The sequence below is a fragment of the Phoenix dactylifera genome, chromosome 12 (assembly GCF_051530095.1).
Source record: "Phoenix dactylifera cultivar Ajwa chromosome 12, Ajwa_hap1_PhDact_Kaust_v1.1, whole genome shotgun sequence".
Lineage (NCBI taxonomy): Eukaryota > Viridiplantae > Streptophyta > Magnoliopsida > Arecales > Arecaceae > Phoenix > Phoenix dactylifera.
The window spans coordinates 6,563,628-6,585,455 of NC_143201.1; the positions used below are offsets into that span (position 1 = coordinate 6,563,628).

Sequence of the window (21,828 nt, forward strand, 5' to 3'; positions counted from 1 at the left end):
TAAACTCTATCATTATAGATGGCAATGTACATCAAATTGAGGGAACCTAAGAAGAAACAGAGGACACAAGTAAGAAAAAGGAAAGAGATAAGGGAAAGAATACAGAAGAGAGCTTCAGACTACTTGCAATCAGTAGTGTACTTAAGCATTTCCTTGCTTCGCATGTACATTCCTACTCATAGACGGATTCACAGATGGAAGGAGCATAAACGTATATAAGAAATATAGCCCTAAAGTTGTAACTAAAGCCTAATGAAGCAGAAAATAAAATTAAAATCCAGCAAAGGCTCTAAAATTCTGAAGGCAACAAGCAACCTTGGAGCAAGAGTGGATACAGCAGCAAAATCAAAAGCTATGGGCCAGCAATCGCAACAAAAAGAAAAAAAATATTAAGATTCTGTAAAATTAAGCAAACATATTATTTGGCAGATCTACTTCAAGAAATACATTAAGAATAGTTCATAACAAAATAAATGAAACAGTTAATACAACAAATGTTGTCTTATTATACATGTAAAGAACAGGTTGACAAAGGGAAATTACAGAGAAAGCATCTGCATGACTGGTAAGTGTATGTTCAGATGAAATTCCATGATGGATCTGGCAACCTAAGTTGAAGATTTTGCCACTAAGAGGACAGGTTAACGTTGTTAGAGTTTTTGTTTCCTTTTTACGCCCAAATACAACACCTTATGGCTCATATGAAAAAGCTAAATGCGTTAAATTTTGCAATTAATATGAGCAAATTATGTCAGTGAGCTACAGTTCCCAAGTTAGATACATTATTAGAAGCACTATAATGCACTGTACAGTCAGAAACTGGTCTAACATGATTACAACAATTAAAGCCCACTAGGGGACTACATGCTATGGCTCTTCACATCTAATAAAAGAAGACCTCATCAATCAGATAGTTACAAACAGAACAACAGTGTGCAAATTAAAGTATTGCGAGCATCATTGGATATATACAAATTCCCACAAAAAAGAAAAAAGAATCATACAACTGAATGTGCAAAATGGCCAGATTCTATCAGAAGAAACAGTTTGTCATCCATTAGTGCAAGAGAGTCTTCTTTCATTTATAATTACAAAGTTGATATCCTCGCTGTCAGCCAATGACTATGAGCTGCAGGATTGGCAGCCAAATCGGTGTCCATTAAACCAGAAATAATTGCCCTTTGCGTATGGGATCTTAGTAGCTGAAAAGATCAGTCATACATTACACTGTAAAAACTGCAGTCATTCATAAATCATAACTAAAAATTGGTAAAGGACTTACCAAAGAACAAAATCTATATTATATAAGGAATTGTTCTGACAGGATGGCAGCACCTATGAGACCAAGAAGGCACAGCAAGGAGAGGAAATCTCCAATACCAAGGGAAGACTCAGAAAAGAAGTATATCTTATGTGTGTTGCTATTACCACGAAAACCTCTAGCAACCATTGCCTGTCAAAGACAATTTTGAAAGATCAAGTACAAAGGTTGACAAACATCATTCCAAGGTAAAGAATTAAGCTTCAGATGAGAACTTTTAACTTCATTAGATCATCATTTGTCCAGAACTGTAATTTACAGCAAAATTTAATGAGAAACAGTTTGAGACAGTAAATCATATTATCAAAAATCCAGCAAATGAGACTGTAATTTGGACGCTTTTGTTTGAAATTTCAACAGGCATGTCATAAAAGTGGGATGAAGAGGAGGTGAAGACTAGATGGTGTCTTGCTAATTTGGATTTCACTTTACAGATCAAAAAGTTCCAATGGTCACCTGTATGCTGATAGATCAAGCCCAGACAACCTTCAATTAAACAACCATGTTAGGAAATAAGACAAAAAAAAAAAATAGTAGATAGGTATTATCACATATATCATATATCATACATGGAGATGTTGCTTCACTAATTAGTCTCAGAAGCATCATCTATTAGTCAATATGGGGGACAGCATGATCTTAGGACAATTGTGTCAGTTACCGACCTAGCATAAAATAGAGCGTTCATAAATAGAGTTCAACTTTTGGTTGAATAGAGCATTTCATTCAATATTCCCACACAAATTGATATACTTTCTTCTTAATCAACTTAAAAATTCATTTTTTCCGCATTGTTGTAATTTGGTTTTATGCCTTAGTTTCGGTCATCAAATTATGATCTACAACAAATTCATAAAAGTTTGCTACAATACAAATTATGCTTTTAACACTGAAAATGGCTGAATCTGGAATATGCTAAAGATATTTATCATGAAATACCTTCACATCTAAACATTTTATGGGACCTAATGATATTTGAATGGACTTCAATAATGGAAAGGGGTCTCAAATAGAAAACTGACCTTGGAAATTTGCTCAGCATGACTAAAAATATTCTTGAAGATCCGACGAACATACATGAAGCAAACTACACAAGTCAGACTTAACATTTTAGAACCATAAGCATGCATTGCAGTTCAACCGTAAGACAACAAAGTTAAAGCAAGTTTCTGTTGAGCCACAAAATGTGTGCAATGCAAAGCCACAAATACAACATGTTCCTACTACTAATCATCATGAAAAGGATATTTACTTCTAACAACTGCAGAATATAATAACTTCCGCAATATTGAAATCCCACAAATAACACAATATGCAAAATGCAATGTGCAGCCCTTAAATTTCCACACATCATTATCTCAGCACCACCAAAACCTGCAGAGCTATTATTACTTTTAAGAGGCTTAACCAGCAACAGATTATAATAATTCAGGCCTTTTGGGGACTCTACAATTAATCTAGAATCCTCGTAAATTTGGATTTTGGACAATTAAAATTCCCTAAAAAAACACCTAACTTGTAGACTTCATAAAAGATCTAAATCTTAACTAACTTTCATCTCAGGCAAAGGGCCAAGCCAAGCTATCTTTGACTGCAAATATCAGCAATTGCTTCACTAGTTTTTCTCTTGCTTGGACATATTGACAACAATGTAGTGGAAAAGTTTAAAGCAATCTATATATTATCAGGTAATACACTATCAATGTTCAGGAAGGAGATTCTTCTAGTCTACAGGGAAAGGTTTCCTGTCAGCTAAAAATCTAGATTTTAAGTCCTAAGTTTTGTCTCCCTGCATGTATTTGGTAACAAAAGTCTTGTATATTTTGAATGTTTTATACTTCTTTCAAAATGCTTCTGGAATATCATGTTGCATATGTGTATTAGCAGCTAAGATGAAAGTATGATCACCTGCATAATGATGAACTCAAATCTCATCTCCCCTTGAAACTTAAAAAAGATTGTATCACTTGTATTGAAGGTTGTTTCTGTTACCAGAAGCAGTATCTATGAGCACAGTATCTACAATTTCTTGCAGGTACCGCGTCTTGTCATCATAATTATTTCCTTTTATTACTGAAATTAGCCTCTGACCTCCTTAGCTGTGTATGATTGAAAAAATGCAATTTATATCAGCTTACTCACCTAAACAAGAGCAAATTAGGTGGATATTAAACTTAATACATGAACTTATAATCAAGTTAATAACAGATTATGTAGATAATCCAAATAACAACAGATTACGTACCCTCAAAAATTCTCACAAGTGAGATTACAATCTTTTCCCTTACCCTCTGCATCTTCTTTTGGAACCTCTTCATACATTAAAGTAGTATGTCTTTATGATCACCCAAGGTAATGAAACAGACCTTTAGTGAGTTATACTTATACAGTTATACTCAAATCTCAACTCTGTTTTGGTTTCTCTTGGCCCAAAGATTCAGGTAGCTATATGATATTGAATTAAAAAGACATAACGGAGGTCTTGTTTGCTTTATATCTTAAAAGGTAGAAGCTGCAAATCTCAAAAAAACACACATAGTATACTAACAAGCACTACCTGTCCAATATTAAATAAAAGTTGCTTCTTTAACCATCAATAGAAGCAGTTGGTTTATATCAAATTATTTAGTCTTTATAATTTTATTGTCAAGTATAACTTGCGGTTATATCTCAAGTGTTAGCTTTAAAACTATAGCATTTGTGTATTATGTTCAGTAGGGTGTTTGCCTTGGAGTATATTTGACAGAATTCCACCCTGGGTTTTTGCTTAGATTTTTATTAAGGACACTTTTATTTTTCCTTAATATATGCATGTGTTTGCATTTGCAAGTCCAAGTTTACAAAAGAAAAACAGATTTTGTAGGTGAAAAAACAAAACATAAGGTTGTTCTTCAGTGGCATCCGAGGCCATATTGGCTCAAGAGTAATCCTATGCAAGTCACCAATTAGATATAAATAATCTAAGTATGTTTACCATCCAACATTTCCATTATTGTTAACCGGTGCCATTGTACTCGACGTGCTATGATCCCCAATGCAGCATTGCGAACCTGTCAAATTTAATAAGCAAATCATCAGCATTTAAGGAAGCAATTGTTTTACTAAAAGAGAGAGAAATGACAAGAGATTCTCTTTGATCGATAACCAATCAACGTTTATCAAATGAAAAACAGAGATTTACTAACCAAAACTTTACATTTCATTGCTCACTACAATTATTAACTGCTACTTGCCTCATCAAAGACTAGATTGATAAACCTCAGAGAAAGTAGGAGAGTAAGTAATATCTCAGCTACTGGAACACCTATAAACGTCAATGGAACCATAAACCACCGAAATGCAGATGCAAGTTGCTCAGGTGTAGTCGTCGTCAAGCATAGACTTGCACTTTGAAAGATCTGTTAAAAAAAATGTTTTTTAAAAATTGTAAGAAAGCAACTATAAAACCTAAAAAGTCATAATAGGAAAACAAGCAATGATACATAAATTACTTCAGCTACTTTTGGTAATTGGTTAGCAAAGACTAGAAGAAGGAAATAGTAACAGAGAAAGCAATATTACCAGATCTGCATGCGAAGGGATGGATCTGCTATGACCAGAGTTCAGATCCTCTGTGGTGCATATTTTGCACGACAGAGAGCCATGCATCATTGGATTCACCATGTTACCAATCTTGGAAACGGACAGCCATCATTCATCTCAAAAATAGAGATCATCGTGTTGCATGCCAAACATGGTAGGTGGGGAGATGAACCACAGCCATCCACTTCCAATATGGCAATGTGGCAGCTATCCAAGGATGCACAGTTCTCTACAGTGCAAAACACGCACCGCAGAGGAACCTGCTATGACCATTTTTTGGTAAGACCGTACTCAGTATTATTTTAACAAGAGATCTAGGTTACCTTCACAACTGTGAATAGGCATTACAAGAGGATGTGGGCAAAAGTTGCAAAGTACCAATTAATAAGTCTTTCTAATGAATATCAGTTCAATTATAATGATAAGAAATGGTTGAAAAGGTTTCATAATGCAATTGCCGCCATCATCCAGATAAGGGGATTACAAATTAGACCAGAAGGATCCACAAAGAGAATAAGCAAGCAATGAGGGGATGGATAGCACTGGTCCAAAAATATACAAGGAAGCCATCATGGCATAAGAGGTGGTTCTTAGTAAAAAGAAACCAGATCCAAATTGCTTGGGAGTCTTCTTGATCATGCTATTATGGTAAAGGAAGCAAAGGTGAAGATAGTCATATAAAGAATTAGCTAAGAGGATGTCAAGAAGATGCAAAGCGAAATCATGTTGCAAAATTGTATGTGAGAAGAAAGGGAACATACAGTAAAAGTTAAACAGGCAGATGTACTCGCCACCGACAAGCCTTTCCTTGTGAATTGCAACGGTCCTAACTTCATGATTGTATATGAATAACCTGCTAAAGATGAGGGAAGACATGACAATCCTGAAACAGATGCAGGAGGAGTTCTTAACTGGACAAGTGGAGGTACACCATCTGAACCCAATCCCAGCATGATAAATAAGATCCCTGAAAGCAAAGCCACTCTTCCTAGTTGGTCCTGAAAAGAAGAAAGTATTTCACTTGACTACTTGAAAAACTTGAGCTGAAATTTAAATAAAGTATGCATGTGAAGTGAATGTTGTGTAAGAAACTGAGAAGAACAAGAAATAACAGCATTCAAAAACTTGATACAGCAACACATGACACATCCATCAAAGTATACATGTATTTTACTAAGGATATATGCAGATGACCAATTGGACCAGCTGGCCCACAACTAAATGAAATAAACAAGAATATTATTATGGCTACATTAAGGTTCAATACCTTTGTCAAAAGTGCCATGAAATGACATAGGAAGATGATGCAATCTTAGTTTCACAATACAAGTTGTGATTATAGCAAAACAAAAACTGTCCAAAATCCAAAAGGTCAAACAATTCAAATTTTGAAGTGTCCAACAAACCATCTAGTACATGATAAGAGCAATAAGGTATAACAATGTGTCTGTGAAGCAGAAGACCCAATACACATTATTGCATGCACTTGAATGTACAAACTCTTATGTTTAATAACCAAAATAAAACTTGTGACAAACCAAGTAAATTCAGCATCAAGCTTACCATCCAAATAGGAGTTGGAAGAATCCATATTGACAGTATAGAGAGGTATAAAACTAATCCAAAGCGCATGTAAATGTGTGACCTAGCTGGTAAGATGACAAGTGCCAACAGCCAAACCTGTAGAAGTGATAAAAGTTATATAGAAGAAAACTAAATGAAGCATACCAAAGAACATTTAGAAAATAAATTTAATATCAAGTAATAGTAGCTCTCATAATTTTGAAAACAAACCAAACTTCTCAGTTAGATGTGTAATGCAAGATTTAACAAGAATGGCATGTGGCCTTCACGATGAGAAATATTATCTAGCAAATGAGAAAAGCTTACTGTACCATCAATGGAGCCTAAAAAGATGCCTTCTTACGACGGGTATCAAAATATAATTCCACAAACTGTCAACTATATTGGATACACATATAGTAAAAATGAAAATACTTAAGAAGAATTGAAAATGGTTTCATGAAATCCCTAGAAAAGCATTCACTCTGCCATCAGTGGAGTCTAAAAAGATGCCTTCTTAAGATGGGTATCAAAATATAATTCCGTAAACTATGAACTATATTAGATATCCATACAGTAAAAATAAAAATACTTAAGAAGAATTGAAGATGGCTTCATCAAATCACTCCAAAATCTAAAATAAGACAGTTCCATGCACTAAATGTTTATCAATAAATCCAAAAGATGCAGACAAAGATTGGAATTATACATAAACTTCAGAGATACAATACTAAAGTTTGAGTTCATATCCTAATAAAACCAGCATACTGTATCTTAGGCAGCAACTAAACAAAATACAGAAATTAACAATAAATAATAGCATTTTAATATTTAACATTAATGATCCATCAATAAAAAGATTACAAGAATCATCTGAGAAAATGTAATTGCTCTAACATTGATCTATAGTATAGAGACATCTTGGGATTTTTTTTCTAGTTCTTGGGACTATAGGAACCAACAAGAAAGGTCCATAAAGATAGAAGCAGAAAGTAGGTTGCAGCCATATTTGAAGAGAAAAAAAATCTAAAGAGAAGAGGGATGGCATTGCTCTCTCCACCTTCAGTTATGAAGAGTCAAAGAAGGGTGAAGGTCTGGATCAAGTACTCCATAAAAGGATAGTAAAAAGTTGAGAAGAAGAAAGTGAGAGTAGAAAAGATAAAAAAAGGGAGAGGAAACTGAGGATGATAGTGTTATTTTGATGATTAACAAGCAATTATCTAGAGTATATTATAAGTTAAATTGATACTTCATTTATAAGTTCATTACTCTCAGTATATTTGTATGAATTGATATAGATACATGTCTTTGTTCATTTGAATGAATCTAACCTTGAGATGCAGCAAAGTGTAGATTGAGTCGACCCAAAGGATGATTGGGTCGACCCCGGCACATCAAGAAGTCATTTGGCACACTTCTGCAAAATTGGCACAGATGAACAGTGAGTTGGGTCGACCCAAGGTAAGCATGAGTCGACCCAAACTTCAAGAACCTCAAAACATGAAAGAAATATGTTCTCTGGATTTACTGAGAGGGTCGACCCAAACAGTGGTTGAGTCGACCCAAGCTTGAGTCGACCCAAACCCTGAGAGGGTCGACCCAAAGGCAAGACAGAAAGGCAGACAGAAAATGGTTCTCTAGAATTACTGAGAGGGTCGACCCAAGAAGAAGTTGAGTCGACCCAAGTGAACTTTGAGTCGACCCAAAGAATGGTTGGGTCGACCCATGGGAAGGAAGGCTGAAATTTCAAGTTTCTGTGTTTTCTGAGAGGGTCGACCCAAGGAATGTTTGAGTCGACCCAAGTGAAAGTTGGGTCGACCCAAGGACAGGTTGAGCCGACCCAAACACGGGCTGAAGCATAATGGCTAGTTCTGCAGATGTACTTTTTGTCCTTCCCAAGGTCAGTAACGGCTAGTTTTTCAAATCTAACCATTGGGGCTTGTCCAAAGGATGTGGGAAGCTATTTAAAGGGGCACTATTCATCAGATAGAACAACTTTTGAAAGAGATATCAAAGAGTACGCAAGAAAACAAAAGTGCCCTAATCTTCTTCATTCAAGTGCTTCATTCAAGAATCAAAGAAAGGAGTTGAGCAGATTCAAAGAGTCATCAAGAGCTCCATCCTCCCTTGAAGAGTGAAGCATCCTTGACAAAGAAGAGCAAAGCCACTTCAAAGCGATAAATACTTTCTAACTCTTCTTTGTAGTTAATATTGTTTCATTTGCTCATTTAGGAGTTTGAATCTTTCTTTTTGTTTGTCGAACTATTTGTAAAGGTTCGTTGGTGAACCCGTAAAACCAACAAAGATTTTTGGTGAACCCGGAAAACCAAAGTGTAAAGGTTCGTTGGTGAGCCCGCAAAACCAACAAAGGTTTTTGGTGAACCCGGAAAACCAAAGTGTATAGGTTCGTTGGTGAGCCCGTAAAACCAACAAAGGTTTTTGGATTGTGAGCCCGAAAAACAATCCAACTGTAATCCGCGAGATTATAGTGAATTCCCAAGGGGTCGCTTGGGGAGTGGACGTAGGTGCTAAGGAGAGCACCGAACCACTATATATTGTTGTGTTTGTGTTGTGCTTGTGTTTACATTTATTCTTGCATTATCTTCCATCTTTGTTCTAGTTTAACTCATTCAAATAATCTAAGAAAGCAACCACCGCACTTAATTAAGAAAGCTTTTAAAACACCAAAATTGAGAAGAAACCAATTCACCCCCCCCCCCTCTTGGATTGTCACCTTGGGCAACAAGTGGTATCAGAGCGAGGTGCTCTAATAGTGCTCATTGATCTAACAATCAAGAGTTAAAGATCATGACAACCCAAGTGGGATGCTCTATGAGTGAGGGGCAATCCACAAATAGACCACCTCTATTTAATGGCACAAACTACACTTATTGGAAAGCTAGAATGAGGATATTCATTCAAGCTTCAGACTATGAACTGTGGCAAATCATCACTAGAGGACCTCACACACCCACACTTAACATAGAGGGCACTATCATACCCAAACCAGAAATGGATTGGAATGAAAGTGATAGAAGACTAGCACAGTTAAATGCAAAAGCTATAAATATGCTTTACTGCTCATTAGATGTTAATGAATTTAATAGAATATCTACTTGCACTACTGCCAAAGAAATTTGGGACAGACTTGAGGTCACACATGAAGGGACCAATCAAGTTAAGGAATCAAAGATAAACATATTAGTACACAAGTATGAATTGTTTAAAATGGAACCTACCGAGTCCATAACTGATATGTTTACTCGTTTTACTGACATTATAAATGGGCTTAAGAGTTTAGGAAAGTCTTATTCTAACTCTGATTTGGTGCGAAAAATTCTCAGGTCTCTACCAAGAAATTGGGAGGCCAAGGTAACCGCTATTCAGGAAGCAAAGGACCTCAACACACTGCAGTTAGAGGAGCTTCTAGGATCACTCATGACCCATGAGTTGACAATGAGACAAAATTCAGAAGATGAGGTCAAGAGAAGAAAGCCCATTGCCCTAAAGACTACCACCCCTAAACAACTAACTGAATCGGAAGATTCAGATGATGATGAAGAAATTGATGAAGAAGGGATGGCTGTGCTTGGGAGAAAATTCAGAAAATTCATGAGAGGTAAGAATAGATTCCATAAAAAGAAACCCTTCCTTAAAGGTAACTCAAGCAAAGAAAAGGGTAAGGACAAAGAAAAGGAAAAAGAAACTCCCATTTGCTATGAGTGTAACAAACCCGGGCATTATAAGATAGATTGCCCAGATTTGAAGTGGATGGCAAGAAAGTTGAAAAAGAAGAATTTCATGGCTGAATGGAGTGAAAGTGAGGAATCAAGTTCGGAGGAGGAAGATCATCAAGAGACGGCCCAAATGTGTCATATGGCCAATGACGATGAGGTAGATTCTGAACTTGACTGTGATTTTACTGTTGATGAATTACATGATGCATTCTTAGAACTCATGGAAGAACATAAGAAAGTAATTAATAAAAATAAAGCTCTAAAAGAAGAAAATCAATCTCTCATTAAAGATAAGTTAAAATTGTCTCATAACTATGAAACATTAAGTAGGAAACTTACAAATGAAACCAAGAATCTAATTGCTGAAAATATTAAGTTAAAAGAAGATGCTGAAAAATATAAATCCTTGGTAGATAAATTTACTCTTAGTTCTACCAAATTAAATATGATTCTTGATAGCCAAAAAGCTGTATATGATAAGGCCGGTTTAGGATATAGAACGAATAGGAAACAAAAATTCTTAAAGAATAATTTTGTAAAAGCTAAAAGTGAAAATATTACTTGCTATTGCTGCAATAAGTTAGGACATAGAGCATATGAATGTAACTTTAGAAAGTCCAGTCAAAACAAGTTAAGTTATAATCAAAAGATTAAATTCAAGAAAGTTTGGGTTCCAAAAGGAACATGGAGTACTAACCCTAAAGGACCCAACTTAGTTTGGGTACCTAAAGTTTCTTCTTGATCCTGATTGCAGGTGTGTCTTGCAGCTGATAAAATGGAAAAACGATGGTATCTAGATAGCGGCTGTTCAAGACACATGACCGGTAACGAAGATCAATTTGTCACCTTGGAATCAAAGAAGGGTGGAGTAGTAACCTATGGAGACAATGGTAAAGGGCATATCATTGGAAAGGGTAAAATTTTCATTGCTCCATCTATTTTTGTAGAAAATGTCTTATTAGTTAAGGGTTTGAAACATAACCTTCTTAGCATAAGTCAATTTTGTGATAAAGGGTTTAAAGTTACATTTGAAGCATCTGTATGCATAATCACTAATCCTAAAGATAATAGCATTGTACTTGTAGGACAAAGGCAAAGAAATATTTACTTAGTAGATCTTCATGAGTTAGGCAAGAAAAATGGTTTATGCTTAATTACTAATGAAGAAAAGAAAAATGAAACTAGTTGGCTTTGGCATCGAAGATTAGGACATGCTAGTATAGAATTAATATCAAAACTAGTTAAGAAGGAATTAATAAAAGATGTGCCAAAACTGATCTTTGAAAAGGACAAAATATGTGGACCATGTTCATTGGGAAAACAAACTAGATCATCTTTCAAATCGAAGAATGTAGTATCAACAACTAGACCATTTGAACTCATACACATGGATTTATTTGGACCTACTAGAACTACAAGTCTAGGAGGGAAGAAGTATGGACTAGTCATTGTTGATGATTTTTCAAGGTATACATGGGTTTCATTTTTGGCACATAAGAATGAAGCATTTTCAGAATTTTTGAAACTATATAATAATATCATAAATGAAAAGAAACTCACCTTAGTAGCAATTCGAAGTGATCATGGTACGGAATTTGAAAATCAACACTTTGAAGAATTTTGCACTAAAAATGGAATATCACATCAATTTTCAGCACCTAGAACGCCTCAACAAAATGGGGTTGTTGAAAGGAAAAACAGGACATTGGCAGAAATGGCACGCACAATGTTGTGTGAGTCAAATCTTCCAAAGTACTTTTGGGCTGAAGCTATAAACACTGCTTGCCATATTCTAAATCGAGTTTTAATACGACCAATAACCAAGAAAACCCCTTATAAACTTTGGAAAAATAAGAAACCTACTGCAAAATATTTTAAAGTATTTGGATGTAGATGTTTCATCTTAAACAATGGCAAGGAGGATCTAAGCAAATTTGATGCCAAGTCAGATGAAGGTATCTTCTTAGGATACTCCACATCTAGCAGGGCATACAGAGTATTCAATAAAAGAACCTTAGTGGTGGAAGAGTCAGTCAATATTATATTTGATGAGTCTGATAGTGAGTCTGCTAGGAAAGAAAATACTGTTGATGATGATACAGGAATTATCGACTTTGAAAAGTTGAAAATTGATGACGTGCCAAATCAAGATAAGGGAGATGATTGCGTGCCACCACAACCCCAAGACGTGCCAAAAGAATGGAGGTATGCACATGGACATCCTAAAGACTTAATCATTGGTGATCCATCTCAAGGGGTAAGAACTCGATCATGTCTTAGAAATTTAAATGATTATCTTGCTTTCGTTTCACAATTAGAACCTAAGACTTATGAAGAGGCTGAAAAAGATACTAACTGGATAAATGCCATGCAAGAAGAATTAAATCAATTCAAAAGAAGTAATGTATGGACATTAACTGAAAGACCAAAGCATAATTCAGTAATTGGAACAAAATGGGTATTTAGAAATAAATTAGATGAAAATGGATTAGTTATAAGAAATAAGGCTAGACTTGTAGCTAAGGGATACAATCAAGAAGAAGGAATAGATTTTGATGAGACATTTGCTCCTGTAGCTAGATTAGAGGCTATTAGATTACTTCTAGCATTTGCATGTTTCATGGATTTCAAACTATATCAAATGGATGTGAAGAGTGCATTCTTAAATGGTATTATTGAGGAGGAGGTATATGTAGAACAACCTCCAGGATTTGAAAATCATGAATTGCCAAATCATGTGTTTAAATTACATAAGGCATTATATGGATTAAAGCAAGCACCTAGGGCTTGGTATGATCGACTAAGCAAATTTCTGCTTAATAACGATTTTTGTAAAGGAAATGTAGATAAAACTTTATTTCTCAAAAGAAAGGACAAAAATCTATTAGTGGTACAAATATATGTAGATGACATAATCTTTGGTGCCACTAATGATACTCTGTGCAAAGAATTTGCTGATTTAATGCATGGAGAATTTGAAATGAGTTTGATGGGAGAACTAAGCTTCTTTCTAGGATTACAAATCAAACAAACCAAAGAAGGTATTTTCATTCATCAAACTAAGTATACAAAGGAAATACTGAAGAAGTTTGGGAATGAAAATCATAAGGGAATTGGCACTCCAATGAATCCTACTAGTAAGCTAGACAAAGATGAAAAAGGAAAGAGTGTTGATATTAAGCTCTATAGAGGACTAATTGGATCCTTGCTCTATCTTACTGCTAGTAGACCCGACATTGTATTTAGTGTAGGAATATGTGCTAGATACCAATCCGATCCTAAGGAGTCACACTTAAGTGCTGTTAAGAGAATCCTTAGATATTTAAGAGGAACTACCAATATAGGATTATGGTACTCGAGAGACTCCTGTCTAGATTTGCTTGCATATTCAGATGCTGATTTTGCCGGATGCAAATTAGATAGAAAGAGCACAAGTGGCACATGTCAATTCTTAGAAAATAACTTAGTATCATGGTTTAGTAAAAGGCAGAATTCAGTGGCACTCTCCACAGCTGAAGCTGAATATATAGCTGCTGGCAGTTGTTGTGCTCAAGTATTATGGCTTAAACAACAACTAGAGGACTATGGAGTTAAGGTAGACAATATTCCTATTAGATGTGATAATACTAGTGCCATCAATCTTACTAAAAATCCAATTCAGCATTCTAAAGCCAAACACATAGAAATAAGGTATCACTTTATTAGGAATCATGTGCAAAATGGAAATGTATGCATTGAGCATATATGCACTGAAAAACAATTAGCCGACATATTTACAAAACCATTGAGTGAAGATAGATTCTGCATGCTAAGGAGGGAATTAGGCATATGTGATCCTTTTTATTGAAGAAATATAAAAGGGAGCTAGTAGTCTCATGATACATTCCTCTAACTTCAAAAATCCCATGAAACATGAGTCAAATTTGTTATCTATAGATTCCTTACTCATGTATCATTGTCCCATAAAGAGTTTATAAGGATTGGAAGCAAGAAAAACTTTTTAGAAGCAAAAAGGGAGAGAAAAGAAAAAGTCTGCACTTGGGTCGACCCAACCCAGAATAGGGTCGACCCAACGTTGAGTCGACCCAAGAAAAATCTTAAGTCGACCCAACGTCGGGACCCCACTGTTAAAAGGGGACCCGAGAGCATTTCTAGGGCACTGTTTGCCCTTTGTCTTCTTCCGAAAAATCTAGTCCCCACTCTCCAATCTCCACTAAACTCCTCCAAACAGTAGATTTCCTTAAGATCTTGGAGAAATGGGACCCAAACGAGCCGTAGCCAAGAGATCCGGAAGAGTCACACGGATCCAACGGGAGGAAAGGCAACCTACCGAGCCATCTACGGTGTCTCCACGACGTGAGGCACGTGCGGAGGCCCCTCCTCCTCCTTCTCCCTCAGTGATACTTGCAAGATTTGCGGGGAGGCCGGTTACTACGGGGAGAAGGATCCATTCCGAGTTCTTCAATCAAGAAGGGTTTCGGTTGTGGGAATGGATCCAAAGGCAAGGTTGGGAGTATCTTTGCTCCCTAGATGTGGTGATCTACCCCGGATTGGTTCAGGAGTTCTATGCCTTCCTCAAAACTGGTATGGGAGGGCTTGTTTCGGAAGTTCGAGGGGTTCGAATTCGAGTTTCCGAGGAGAGCTTGAGTGAGCTACTTCATCTACCCTGCATAGGAGCCACTCCGGAAAAGCCAGAAAACAAAATGAGAGCTTTACAGTTGATCATGGAAAATGAGAACTTCGACTTTTCCACGAAGGTAATAGCTAGTTCTCTTTCCGCTGAAATGAGATTACTGCTCAATATGATAAATAGGATTTTATTTCCAAAGACCGGGAGATTCGATCTCATCACAGAGCGAGATCTAGCAGTGATGGAGTGTATGATTCAGGGGATTCCCCTAAATCTTCCGGCCATGATACTGAGACAGATGAGGAAGGTGATGTGCAGCAACAGGGTATCACTACCTTATGGTATGATACTCACCTTGATTTTTAGACAGCACAGTTTAGCTCTCGAGGAGGAGGCATCCAAGAGTCTACATCATACTGATACAAACACTGCACGGACACTTATACGCATGGGATATGAGAAAGTGAACGGGCAGTGGATTCACACTGGAGCAGGCATTCAGGGTGAGGCACCAGAGGGAGATGCACCAGAGGATGAGGATGAGGAGCATATGGATCATCCTACTGCACCCTCAGAGGCTGGACCATCGTCATCCGTTCCTCCGACAGATACGGATGAGTTCTGGAGCAGGATGACTGAGCTCATGTCAGCTCAGGCGAGGACTATCACTGACGGACTGACGAGCCGATTGGACGCCCGATTAGACGTCATGTCTGCTGAGATCAGTGATCTGAGGCAGCAGATTGGAGCACTCCGGAGAGAGAGAGACCCATGGACCATCTGTGCCACAGGCTGCTGAGTCAGAGATTTCGGCACAGAGTCATCCAGCTCGTCGTGCTCCACGCCAGACACAGTCTCACCAGGCTCGACCTCCCCTCGCCACGTACACTAGGAGGATGAGGACTAGATCCCAGCCGTTAGAGTCTCCCTAGGTTGATCTTAGCATCTATGTTTAGAGCCTAGGCTAGATATCTAGTTCTCATATGTATCTTGCTTTTATCGTGTATCTTTAAATCTTGATTAAGGAACATTGTATCTGTTTTTTTTTGTTTTTGGACATGAATGTATGAAAATGTTCCTATTTTGATCAATGAAGTTTGAAGTTTGTTGTTTATTGCATCTTTCCCATGTATCTTTTTGATGATAACAAAAAGGGGGAGAAGTAAAGAAAGAGTATTTATTTATTTTAGGAAGTAAAGAAAGAGTATTTATTTGAGGAGAAGTAAAGATCTTAGGTGAGAAGTAAAGATTTTGTGTAGATTAGATAAAGCAACAAAAAGGGGAGAAGTAAAGATATCTTTAGAGTAAGTAAAGAAAGAATAATAAGAGCAAAAGTAAAGAAAGTTAAAGAAAGGAGAAGTAGAGAAAAAGAAATAAGAATTTATGCAAGAAAAGAGAAATAATTGAGCAAACAAATTAAAAATCATATAAGAAAGCTTATACATCTAAGGGGGAGCAATTTGTAACAATGAAATTGATTAAATCAAAAATTTTCTATCAAATTTCAGAATTTGGCACATATAAATTCAGAATTTGGCACGCACCTCTCGCACCCCGATACATAACCTGAAACTCATATTTTATCTCAAATTTTTGAAGTTTCATCGCTAATAAATTATAAATGAAAGGGGGAGCAATTCAAAGAGTCAAATTGGCAACATTTAAATAATATAGAGAGAGATTTCACTCTTATATATGAAAAGCTGAAATTCAGCAATTTAAACCCTTTTATAAACTGTTTTTAAAGACAAGTATCAATAGGCTTATACTCTTTATTTTGTAATCATCAAAAAGGAGGAGATTGAGGATGATAGTGTTATTTTGATGATTAACAAGCAATTATCTAGAGTATATTATAAGTTAAATTGATACTTCATTTATAAGTTCATTACTCTCAGTATATTTGTATGAATTGATATAGATACATGTCTTTGTTCATTTGAATGAATCTAACCTTGAGATGCAGCAAAGTGTAGATTGAGTCGACCCAAAGGATGATTGGGTCGACCCCGGCACATCAAGAAGTCATTTGGCACACTTCTGCAAAATTGGCACAGATGAACAGTGAGTTGGGTCGACCCAAGGTAAGCATGAGTCGACCCAAACTTCAAGAACCTCAAAACATGAAAGAAATATGTTCTCTGGATTTACTGAGAGGGTCGACCCAAACAGTGGTTGAGTCGACCCAAGCTTGAGTCGACCCAAACCCTGAGAGGGTCGACCCAAAGGCAAGACAGAAAGGCAGACAGAAAATGGTTCTCTAGAATTACTGAGAGGGTCGACCCAAGAAGTTGAGTCGACCCAAGTGAACTTTGAGTCGACCCAAAGAATGGTTGGGTCGACCCATGGGAAGGAAGGCTGAAATTTCAAGTTTCTGTGTTTTCTGAGAGGGTCGACCCAAGGAATGTTTGAGTCGACCCAAGTGAAAGTTGGGTCGACCCAAGGACAGGTTGAGCCGACCCAAACACGGGCTGAAGCATAACGGCTAGTTCTGCAGATGTACTTTTTGTCCTTCTCAAGGTTAGTAACGGCTAGTTTTTCAAATCTAACCATTGGGGCTTGTCCAAAGGATGTGGGAAGCTATTTAAAGGGGCACTATTCATCAGATAGAACAACTTTTGAAAGAGATATCAAAGAGTACACAAGAAAACAAAAGTGCCCTAATCTTCTTCATTCAAGTGCTTCATTCAAGAATCAAAGAAAGGGGTTGAGCAGATTCAAAGAGTCATCAAGAGCTCCATCCTCCCTTGAAGAGTGAAGCATCCTTGACAAAGAAGAGCAAAGCCACTTCAAAGCGATAAATACTTTCTAACTCTTCTTTGTAGTTAATATTGTTTCATTTGCTCATTTAGGAGTTTGAATCTTTCTTTTTGTTTGTCGAACTATTTGTAAAGGTTCGTTGGTGAACCCGTAAAACCAACAAAGGTTTTTGGTGAACCCGGAAAACCAAAGTGTAAAGGTTCGTTGGTGAGCCCGCAAAACCAACAAAGGTTTTTGGTGAACCCGGAAAACCAAAGTGTATAGGTTTGTTGGTGAGCCCGTAAAACCAACAAAGGTTTTTGGATTGTAAGCCCGGAAAACAATCCAACTGTAATCCACGAGATTATAGTGAATTCCCAAGGGGTCGCTTGGGGAGTGGACGTAGGTGCTAAGGAGAGCACCGAACCACTATATATTGTTGTGTTTGTGTTGTGCTTGTGTTTACATTTATTCTTGCATTATCTTCCATCTTTATTCTAGTTTAACTCATTCAAATAATCTAAGAAAGCAACCATCGCACTTAATTAAGAAAGCTTTTAAAACACCAAAATTGAGAAGAAACCAATTCACCCCCCCCCCCTCTTGGATTGTCACCTTGGGCAACAGAAACATATCCTGTTCTAAGTGTACCTTTTAACCAAAAGGGTGCGGATCACCACTTGTATAAGACGAGAGAACACCAAAAAAAGTAAGTGTTGGGTTAATAAAATGAACGATGACCCTACCTGACCACTTCAGCATCAAAGACCATGCTTCAAACCAGATCCCTTGGCTTGAACATGTGCCTGAAGCAACGTAAGTGAAACCAAAATGTTTCAGTTTGGACTAGAAGCAGTTTGAAATTTGGATCAATGTCAAAGTTTCAACCGAAACTAACTTACAAGGCCAAATTCATTGCACATATAAACTATCAATGCTCTTTTACTTTTGTTATTTCTTCATTTATTAAAATGTTAAGAAGCATGTTGTCTAGAGAACCTAAGTATTTGCATGGTTCATTGGTTTGCAGAGGTCTAGAAACATCATAACATTAGGTTCCAAATAGCCTAAGAGAAAAGAGAATTTATGGCATAGATTTGGTTATATTTATAATGGAGATCTGCTAAGAAGGTTGCAGTATTCATATTATCATCAGACAATAAAATGAGATATTATACTCTGAAAATGATTTTTTTTTTTTTTTAGAAGGGCCGGGCTCGAAAAATCCTAAACAAATTTCATTAAGGTAACGAAATAAAGAGAACAAGAAAAAGAAATAAAAAGGGTGAAAAACAGAAGAACTACACAAGACAACCAAGTGACCAACCCAACCAAAATCGCCAACAATCTTATATACCCGAGTTCACATGACCACCACCCTTTTCTCACACTCTCAGACACTGCCAACCTCTAAGAGATAACATTCAGCCTCTTGAGAACTTTCTCTACTCACTTTCGAGCCTGGTCCTGCTGCATTATACCACTCCTTGAGCCCTTCTGATAACAACTCCTTGAGCCACCTCCTTACTCTTCTAATAACCACCAGTCTAACTGCTTTAATAAATTTTGAATTTTGCAAAGCTTTGTAGATGAGTCTTCTAAAAATCATTTTGGTGGGAATCTTGCCCAGTAATGTTGGATACCCAAAAAGCTTTTTTACCATCAATATTAAGAATTAGTTTTATGTATTAGCTCTCTTAACAACCCTGAGGTATCAAAAAACCTTCTCCCATTTTGGCCTGTCCAACAAGACATTGTTTGGATGCAAGCTTAATCAGTTTGATCTGCTGCAGGCCTTTAACAAGGGTAGAAGTCAGCTGCCTTGCACTTTTCTATGTCCTTAAACATCAAAATCCTATCTATACACAGTAAACTAACTAAAGGATTTCTTTCCCAGCACCCAGCTCCCATCACTCAACAAGCAACCAGCTCTTTGCTCGGCTCTGTAACAACATACTTGAATCCACTGTAGCGCTCTGAGGAAAGAAACAAACTCAAGTAGGGATTAAGGAAAGAAAAAAAGATGAACAATCAGTATGATGACCAAGCAAAGTATTAACAGCTGTTTGAGAAGCCAAAGCTTAAGAGGAAAAGAAACTAGTTACTATTATCTCTTTGTTCACACAAGTAAGGAACATGTATAGTTCATGTGCAGAGCAATCTCTCTCGCTCTCAACTAGCATATGAAAACTCCAACTACAAGACTAACTACATTAGCATTAGGACTTCAGTAAAAGACAAACTTTGACTATTATTACTATTACTAACAGGCTGCCATGTATAAGATATTAGACATACTAAGCCTAGTCCTAACGTACTTTAAACTCCTATATCCAAAAACAAAAGGTGGACTCGAAAACTTTAGTCAACCCTGGCTCCCATGCATCAAAACTGAAACAAGAATCAGCATATAGGTGTGCATATGAACGTCAAGTGCAAACAAATTGGCTTTCAAGTTTCAAATATAATAGTTGAGGAGCAAGAGTCACTCAGTCATTAGGGACAAGAGTGGTGGGTGGTCAAGTGAAAGTTCCATAGTCAACTCATGTGGCAAGCTCCTTCCTAGTTAGATAGAACTTACCTACTTCCAACCCATTTGGGTTTGCCAGCCTATCTTGCAACAAAGCACCTTTCACAAGTACGTAACATTCATAGCTTAATCAAGAATATTTTATGATTAGACAGACGTATTTCATTTGGGAAATTGTATTTCAACCTAGCTCTTTGGCTTATAATATGCACCTTAATACTGAATAACATTCTCTATATCAAGCCATGATCCCAGTCCTTATTGCCCAGATTGTTTCCAAGTAAAATTGGAACACTGGCAAAGGAGCTTAAATTACATGACCAGTAGGAAAGGCCTCTCTATTTGTCTTAGTTTTCACCATAGTTTCCACCTGTCCACCAAAGTTGTCACGCAAGAAGATATCACTGAGGGTCATGACTCTTGACATTTGATCAACAGACTGGCATGCAATGTTCTCAAAATTCGACAGATCATACTGCCACCATCATTCCGTCTCATATTGAGGGAGCAAACCTTGTAAGTCTGGTAATAGCTAAAACAAGGCAATTCAGCGCATTAAAGTCATCCTCCAATGCGTGTGAGAAACATATGCGTCACACAAGCCATGTCAGATTAGGAAAAGAGAAGTTTTGCAAACGAAATGTCTGTTCGAATGACAAATAGAAACAGAAAGCCGATGACTTGAAGCAGGTCAAGCAAAGGTCAAGTATTACAACCAACTAAGAGGAAACATAAAAAAGATACCAATTTGATCCGCGGGTCGATGGAGTGCAGGAAAGTGCGGGGAGACTCGACGAACTGGCAGATGGGGCTGGAAGTGGCGCCCGAGATGAGCTTCAGAATCTTGTCCGGAGACACTCGACGGGGAATCCATGACGCCCATCCCGCATCTCCACCGCGATCGGCCGCCAAACAAGTTATGGAGATTTTCCTCTTGGCTGACCTGAGGGTTCCTCCTTTCCATGGAGCCCGAAGTACTCTCGGATTCGGACGAGGTGGCTGCGGGAGATGAAGAGAATTTGGGGGAGGAAGATGGAAGCCGAGGGTTGGGATCGGAGAGGAGAGGAGAGAGGAGGAGGAAAGGAGTTGGGATGTCATGAGCTCGGAGAGCGAGCAGGTGTAGGAATAATCGCAAGCTCTTATATCTCAGGGAGGAGGCGAAGACTCGAAGACGGCCGGAAAAAACAAAAAAAACAGGGAAGAGATGGGAATAACGGCCAGAAAAGACGGATCATATGCTTCCGTTATTTTTTTTTTTGCTATAAGTAATTTGCCGTTAACCCTTCACAAGCCACAGTATCAAACAGAAAGAATTATTCTGATATTCCTTCCCTTCCCTTTATACTACCAATAATATAATTAGCATGTTTTCTACACTGAAAAAAAAATATAGATATCCTAATAACTAACAATATACTTGTGCTTTAAACTAGGACTAAATTGGTCATTTCCTAATTTAGGGACACCTACCTCCAAATTTTTTGTTTTAGAAAAAAAAAAAGCAAACCAAAGATGAAATATGACCTAAACCAATTCGGGTGTTTATAAACCTAGGGCTCTTTCTGAATGGCAAATTTTATTTCAATAACATTGTAACTATGTCGCATTCGCCATGCCTTTTTTTAAGAAGCACCAAAGCCCCTTTTCCTCCTCATAGATAGCTGCAACTTATGAATAAATAGCATAATGTGGGTTCTTGTGAGGGCCATGTAGTACACAGATTTTT

The 21,828-nt window shown here is 37.2% G+C and overlaps 1 protein-coding gene across 3 annotated transcripts; it reads right to left on the bottom strand.

Annotated features, from left to right (window-relative positions):
• Positions 1-760: 760 nt before the first annotated feature.
• ABCI12 (cobalt ion transmembrane transporter) lies at positions 761-21,316 on the bottom strand. Of its 3 annotated transcripts, XM_008800635.6 has the most exons (9): positions 20,847-21,316; positions 6,467-6,583; positions 5,835-5,901; positions 5,665-5,756; positions 4,555-4,719; positions 4,296-4,371; positions 2,344-2,408; positions 1,283-1,453; positions 761-1,202 (listed from the first exon to the last, which is right to left on the bottom strand). In XM_008800635.6, the coding sequence occupies exons 1-8, from the start codon at positions 21,198-21,200 to the stop codon at positions 1,301-1,303; spliced, it is 1,089 nt and encodes a 362-aa protein (XP_008798857.3). In that variant the 5' UTR covers positions 21,201-21,316; the 3' UTR covers positions 761-1,202; positions 1,283-1,300. The 3 variants fall into 3 exon arrangements, with proteins under 3 accessions (XP_008798857.3, XP_017699891.3, XP_026662969.3); XM_017844402.5 differs by having other exon boundaries at positions 5,665-5,901; XM_026807168.4 differs by having other exon boundaries at positions 1,060-1,194; positions 5,665-5,901.
• Between the last annotated feature and the right edge of the window lie 512 nt (positions 21,317-21,828).

What these genes read in the sequence shown, in the direction of transcription:
- ABCI12 (XM_017844402.5), bottom strand. Translation starts at nt 21,200, where the DNA reads ATGACATCCCAACTCCTTTCCTCCTCCTCTCTCCTCTCCTCTCCGATC. An exon ending in TTCCAACTCCTATTTGGATG is followed by an intron (nt 5,902 to 6,466) that starts GTAAGCTTGATG and finishes TCTTCTTTTCAG; the next exon opens with GACCAACTAGGAAGAGTGGC. An exon ending in AATAATGGAAATGTTGGATG is followed by an intron (nt 2,409 to 4,295) that starts GTAAACATACTT and finishes TGACTTGTGTAG; the next exon opens with TTTGCTTCATGTATGTTCGT.